Genomic DNA, 7,590 nt, shown 5'->3' on the forward strand with positions numbered 1-7,590 from the left:
AGAGAGGAAGAGAGACCAGAGAGGAGAAGAGAAGCAAAGAGAAGACAGGAGAGAGAGGAGAGGGAGGAGGGAGGAAGGAAAGAGGAAGGGAAAATAAAAAGAGGAAAATGGGCGCCCACTTACAACAGAGACATATTTAATCTACTTCTGTATGAAACTGCCATCTCATATTTACTGCCTGTTTATGTGCTAGAGTACGAGGAAGTAGGCTTATATCATGAAACAAACCCAAAAAATCAGAGCCTAATTTCATTTTTAATATCTTTTATAAAATCCAGCACTTCTTCTAAAGAATAAAAAGATTCATGTTAAGGTTTAAGTGAATTGTACTCTATGATGAAACCATTAAAACCGCAAAAATTTTTAATTTTATTTTCACAAAATTTAAATTTCTATATTTTGATAATATTTTCATATATCTATTCCCCCATAGCTTTATATTTTTCCTTTACTGCCTTATTAATGTTCTTTTCCGGTAACACTGCATTTGGGAACATAGTACTCCTAGGGTTGGGTAGTATCGTTTGACAAGTCACACTGAAAGCAAGTGGTTACACTATACCCAGGGAGACACCTCAGTTCTTTAGCAAGTTGAATATCAACTCCCCTGCAATCATATATCTAGAAACAATACTTCATTAGTTAGCACCTGCCATCCTGTTAGCTTTGAGAATTAGGGTTTAGCACGCTTCTAGGGCTTCAGAGAAATCAAACCCATATTGTGCTAGCTTAGCATAAAGAGTAGGAAATAATGGGAAAATGACTTTTAAAAAATCTATCTGCAATATTACCTTATGAAAATAGAGGTTGATGGGTAAATTGCTTTATCTGAAAGAATATTTAGCAAAAAAGATGTTTTGATTGCCCTGATGAAGAAATTACAAAGTCAGTATAAATCAATCAACTCCTAGCTTCCCAAATCTCTATGAAATTGAGAAAATCTTTATGTACAGACACTCGAAAAAATCGTTTGTCACAATTCACGAAAAGAGTAAGAAATTGATTATAACAATCACCTACATGGCTGGCTTTCTTAGTATTGATTCTACTGTACATTGTTTAAGATTCTAAGGGTACATCATTTCCAACATTTTTATTTCCCTATAAGACATTAAGAGATTAGGGTTGCCTCTCATCACCTTGTTACCTCTCTGACCCACTAATTCGTGGTCTATTCTCCAGTGGGTGAGTGAGTCACGGTTCTGGAGATGAGCAGCTGCTGTTCTTGCCCAAACACAATGAACACCCTTCAAGTAAGTGTTAAATTTTCAATTATCCACTAGTGGGTGATTGCACAAGGATCTTGGCCAGTGCCTCTCAGACTTTAGTGAACCTAAGGATCACTAGGGGTACTCATTAAAAATACAAATTCCAAACCCCGCTGTAATTTACCAGGTGAGGTATCCCTGGGAATGGATATTTTAAATACGGACACCAGATTAAATAAGGACAACTGTTACAAGACACTTGTGGGTCACACTCTGAGAAACAGTGATGCTGACTTGGGAAGCTGAAAATGTTTTTAACCACCAGCCTACTGAAGACCTCTGTAATAGATCCAGAGCAAAGTATCTATGAAAAGGAAGATGAGTCCAAAGGTTTAGTTGGAAGCAGTTAACCTTTGAATCGCAAATATCCTTAATGAAGGGAAGATGACAGCTGGAGAAGCAGCAGCAGCTAAGAACAGTCATGAGCCCCTCTCCTTGGCACCTTTCACACCCAGACCTATAGATTGCTGGTACCCAGTTCCTACTCTCTCTGACATCTGCCACCTTAACATACAATCTGGACATACATTGGAAATTGTATATAGATTTAGGATTGGGGTGGGGTGGGGAGTTGAGAACAGATTGAAGTACTAGTAAAGTTGAAAGCATTATAGCCAAGAGGTCTAGATAAAGAATGATTTGAAAACAAGAAGAGAGAATGGAGTCAGAGAAAAAAGCCTGAGCCTGGAGTGAGGGCAGCATCTAGAGCAAATCAGTGATAGGGGACATAGTGAGGGAGGCTGAGAAAGTGAGGGAGGCTGAGAAAGCGAGGGAGGCTGAGAAGGCGAGGGAGGCTGAGAAGGCGGGGGAGGCTGAGAAGGCGAGGGGGGCTGAGCAGGCGGGGGAGGCTGAGAAGGCAGGGGAGGCTGAGAAGGCGAGGGGGGCTGAGAAGGCGGGGGAGGCTGAGAAGGCGGGGGAGGCTGAGAAGGCGGGGGAGGCTGAGAAGGCGAGGGGGGCTGAGAAGGCGGGGGAGGCTGAGAAGGCGGGGGAGGCTGAGAAGGCGGGGGGTGCTGAGAAGGCGAGGGGGGCTGAGAAGGCGGGGGAGGCTGAGAAGGCGGGGGGGGGCTGAGAAGGCGGGGGAGGCTGAGAAGGCGGGGGAGGCTGAGAAGGTCTTGCTTTGCTGCTGTCAGGTGGAGGTTCCATTCAACTGCCCCTGCCGGGCATTCCGGTCCACTGAGCATACCCAGTTTGCGGACTGACTTTCACCAAGTAGAACAATCAACAAGATCACCATAAAGGCTTGACCAACACCAGCCCAGTAAAGTGACCACTGAAAGCCATTCCCAAATCTGTGTGTGATCAACGGACCCAGGCTTAGGGAGAAGAACTCCTTCGGTCTACCAAAATTGTTTGAGTTTCAGTCTCTAATTTCTTCCTTCTCAGATACTCTGGTCTCCACCAAAGGGACACTATTCAGTGAGATGAAGCCATTTTGTTCGTCAGCAGGAGCTCAGAAGCAAGAAAATGTCCTAGTGGTAGAATACAGCATCATCTTCTCAGCAGCAGCCCATCACTGGAAGCTTCCAGATCACTGTGCCAATCAAGTGGCGGAGGGACTTTCATTTAAAGACCCTTATGTGAACCTTATGTGAGAAACTTGCCAACCTGCTTCTTCGATTTGTTAGCCTTATTATTTCTGATACTTAGGTGCTGTCTCTTAGCCTGAAACAGCCAAGACATGGCCAAGGACACAGAGGAATCTGTAGGTGAGCATCGACGGATCCTGAGGAATTAGGTGTTTTGTGTCTGTGTGACGATATGCATATGTGAGGTGAGGAATGGTGTACATCATTGAGGGAGATCTGTACACCTTAAAAGGTTTTATGAAAAGCTATGCTACAGTAAGATTGTTTCTCTCTACTCTCCCTTTATTCCAAAATAATAAAATCACATGGATTGTAAAGGACCAATGATGACTGTGTCCTACCTTCTTTAAAAATGTATAGTCTACTCGAGGAGAAAGTGGGGCTACAACACAAAGAAAGGCAGTTTCTTATTTAATCTTCAATACTGGCAGAGTCCTTTGGAAATATTCTGCTTTGCCAAAAATGACTGTTCTAAAGGGTTATGTTGTTTGATTTGGAGGCTTGTGGAAAATCACTACATCGAGAAATATCTCTTCTACCAACTTGCCATGTGGTGTGAAATTGCTCAATTTCCAACAAGCTTTATTCAAATAATTCCTGGAAGGTACAAGTCAAAAATATTTAGATCATTATCAGAAAAGAACAAGGTTGCATGAGCATGATACCAGAAGAGGGACCTGAGAGGGCCAGAAGGGAAGTCAGAGAGAAAGAGGATGTGAGTAAATAAGTTGGGGGGTGGGGGCAATGAGGAAGGAGGTGGAAAATAACAAGCTCTATTACACTCTTGCCCTCCCCTACTCAAGTCAGGTGTAAGGAATTCAGTTCATGGAATCTGAGAGCTGAGCCTGTCTCAAGAAGATATAGGGTGATGCCTACATGACTGGAGAGATAAACAGGGATCTAGCATCTTTTATCTTCCCCTCCACATTTAATTCAGGTTTTGAAACATACTAAGCATCTTCTATTTTCAAGTATGTCAATTATAAGAAATATGAATAAGAACAGTTCCTGCCATCAAAGAGGTGGCAGTCAAGAGGAAGAGAAGAGTAGGAGAAAGGGAGAAGGGGAGAGAGGAAAGAAGGAGAGAGAAGGAAAGAAGAGAGGAGAGAGAGAGAAGGAGAGAATGAGAAGGAGAGAGAGGTAACCATAGCATAGTAATTCACAGGAGGGCATTTCAGCATGTTCTTAATTCTTCTTTTCCTGCCCATTTTAGAGATTTTTGGAGAGATTAACCTCACTCTCAGCATGCTGAACAAGGAAGATAATATTAGCAAGTTAAGGAAAATAGAGAAAAGTCTCTTCCCCATTCACTTTTTCTAATCCAGTTAATGCAACATTTCATCTACATCGTTCTTTGCTTCAACTTCGCCTTTTCTCTCCCACTTAAGTGGCATTCAGTTTTTCAGAAAATGCAGTTTTAATGGAAGTCATTGTAATGTTTAAACAATGATATTTGGCATTTGAGGATTCAGAGTATCCAACTGTAGAAGCTAGCAAAGGAATGCCCCCTTACGTAACCTTACACAGATAGATGTGGAAAAAGGGAGATGTCAGACTTACAACCATGTGGATTAGAGCCTCCTCCTGTGGAGGCTTGTGGAAAATCACTACATCGAGAAATATCTCTTCTACCAACTTGCCATGTGGTGTGAAATTGCAAATTTCCAAAGGGTTAGCAGACATTTGGTCCTGTCCAAAACATGTCAAGGACTTTTTGGTGTGGACCAAATGTCTTATGAACGTTTTGGACAGGACCAAATGTCCTGTAAGGAATTTGAAGGCTCCTATGAAAATCCCCAAATATCTCCCCCTACTCATCTGTAATGCTGTTTCACAATTAGAGATTTATTTCTCTGAATTTGAAGGCTTTTCCGGCTTCAAAAACCTTTTGTAAAATAACAACAGTTACTGTTCATTGAACACTTACCTAAGGCTGGAGAGAGCTAGATGCTTCCTAAACAAGAGTGCGCTGTATTATGTTCACTCCTCACAACCTTATGATGTAGGTATTGTTATTTCCATTTGACAACTAAGAAAAGTGAGGCCCAGAGAAGTTACATGCCTAAGAACAGCAGGATTAAATCCAAACACAAGCCTGTCTGACTCCAAAATAATGCTCCTAATCATTATTCAACATAGCTTCCCTGTGAAGGGCAGTGCCTACACCTTTATCCCTTAATCCAGTGGTTCTCAACCCTGACTCCGTATTAGAATCCCTTATGCAAAGTGAGTTATTTCACACGTTAAACATAGGACTAGTACCTCAAGGTAGCATGCCTGAGGCTCTTGGAGATTTCAGAACACCAGTCTCTCATCTTCCAAACGCCATGTGGCCACCTGAGAGACTGAGAAGAGCCCTCACACACCAGCATCTGCCAAGCCATATAATTGCCAGAGGCTGCAGCTCTGTGGAAAAGGATTTACAACTTCTTCTCCACAAAGGCATGAACGAAGGAAGGGCCTATAAATCCCCTTTAGGAACAAGTTTCATAACTTAGCAGCCTCTTTGGGAATCGCATTGCATTCCTTAATGCCATAGTCACTCTTTGGTAGTAAGAGCAACAATTGGGTTTTCCATTGCCCTGAGTGCCCTACAACAGTGAATTTCAAGAGACTTTAGTATGTTGGGTAGCCCACCCCTACCTTCAGTTAGATTTTGCCATAGAAATGTAGTCAAATTAAAATAGGTTTTAGAATGAACTTTGCTTTACCTGTAAGCCTTTGATTCCTAAAGTTAAATATTATGTTAAGGAAGTCCCACTTAGGATATATAAAATCCATTGTGTAGTAGAGATATGTTGCTTAGTTTAACGGTGTTATTCATTTGGATTTTATCTGACTCCTTTAGTTTTGCAACTCAAATTTCTGTGTGTAACCTTGTATGTTCACAGGAAGACATTTATGGTCATCTCACTTCCGTTATTCAGAATACTGACATCTTGGATGATGCAATTGTCCAAAGGCTGATTTATTACGCTTCTAAGGACATGAGAGACGACAATGTAAGTTTGATCCTTGATGATGAGTCAGTGTCAGGACCAGCAACAGATCTTTACCTAACCCAACTGCACCCATGCAGACACCCATAAACTTTTCTACATCACTGCCAGGACCACAGGTCACTTTTATTAGTTCTTCATGGTAACCTGGATACAGTTACAGCACATATTATTTACCCCAACACAGATGAGGAAACCGAGGTAGAGTTAAGAAAGTCTTTAGGAGTAATATTCCATCCACTTGTAGATGAGGAAGTTGGTGCTTAGAGAGATTGTTTGCAAAGTAATACAGCTATCTATTGACAGAACAAATAACTAGAACCAAAGTTTCTTGGCTCCCGTATGAATTCTTATCTCTTCTCATGCCTACTTGTCTATATCTACTAGACATTGTATCTGAAAAATTATTTGTAGAAATAATTTGAGTCTTAAAATAATGTTATTTCCTTCCAGAAAGAATTTTTACTTGTTTACCCGCCAAGGGCACAATCTATGATTAATTTCAGGGCTTGAGATTTTTCCGGGCAATTTCTGTGACTCAACGTTGTACTACAGTCTATGGAGAGCCTATTTAACCTTTCATATCAATGCAGCCCTTTGAGGTCTTAGCCAAAAAGATAAGAGGTGAGATAACCAGGATCTCACCATTGGTTGGCTACAAAGCAGCCTCAAAAGCAGGGCTTATCTCTCTGGATTTCCAGTCTTGTCCAGCTCTCAATTGAGTAATTCATTCCACCTTATATTGTGATCTCTTTGATGTTCCTATGAGTATATTTTTTAATATCTTGCCCAGCACTTTTTATTTTCCTGAGCAGGAAAGTTGATCAAATTGACCTTGTTCACTATTACCAAAAGCAGAAGTCCCTCTAAATATCTCCAACATCAAGGATAATTAGATCAGGACAGTACTAAAACCCAAATCTCTAGCTAGCTTTGGGTTTTTCTAGCCCAAATCCTAGCCCATTTTTCGTTCTCCATTCCCTTCAATAATTCATATCACTTCAACATAAAACGTAAATCTTATGTTCATGGTACCTGATTAATTAACAAGAAAACATGTATTGCCCCAAGTTTACAAGAATCCTATTAAAACCTGCCTTTGGGGTGCTTTTGAATTACCTCTGCTTTCCCAGCTACTGACACCTACCCTAGAGTCTTACACGCTGGGTTTGTAACAGCCTGTTCTCCCTCTATTGAAAAGGTAAGGAACTTATAAATATTATGTAAACTATCAATATTTCCCCTCTGCTGACTCGTTCTGCTCTTCCTAGCTGTTATTGTTATTTTCCTTTTCTTCCTCAGATCCTTAGAGAAATCAGAATGCTAGCTGGGGAGGTGTTGGTGTCTCTCGCTGCACATGATTTCAACTGTATGATGTATGAAGTACAAAGTAACTTCAGGATCCTGGAGCTACCAAATGAATTCGTTGTGCTTGCCCTGGCTGAACTGGCAACGAGCTACGGTACGGAGGGAATAGCGTCCACATTTTCCCTGGGAAACAATCATTCTAATTGTGTAAACCCAAATGGGAGCAAACAGCAGAAGGGGAGGATCTCTCCCTTCTTTTATACTAAAGAATATTGATAGCAGCATTTGGGCTGTTGTTTATGAGCATAGATGAGCCTGTTGGCCAGTCACGGGTCCACACTGCTCTGAATTTGTCTGGACTCTCTCCCACCCTCATTTTCCCTTTCGTCTGGCTTTGTGTTTGCAGAAGCACATTTTCCACAAGCCGTA

General features: G+C 41.5%; 1 protein-coding gene across 1 annotated transcript; it reads right to left on the reverse strand.

Moving 5' to 3' along the window:
• Window positions 1–1,970: 1,970 nt before the first annotated feature.
• LOC116751110 (nuclear pore complex protein Nup58-like) lies at window positions 1,971–2,411 on the reverse strand. Its single transcript, XM_032626567.1, has one exon. The coding sequence runs from the start codon at window positions 2,409–2,411 to the stop codon at window positions 1,971–1,973; it is 441 nt and encodes a 146-aa protein (XP_032482458.1).
• Window positions 2,412–7,590: the final 5,179 nt, after the last annotated feature.

Source organism: Phocoena sinus, chromosome 3, assembly GCF_008692025.1.
Source record: "Phocoena sinus isolate mPhoSin1 chromosome 3, mPhoSin1.pri, whole genome shotgun sequence".
NCBI classification, from domain to species: Eukaryota; Metazoa; Chordata; class Mammalia; order Artiodactyla; family Phocoenidae; genus Phocoena; species Phocoena sinus.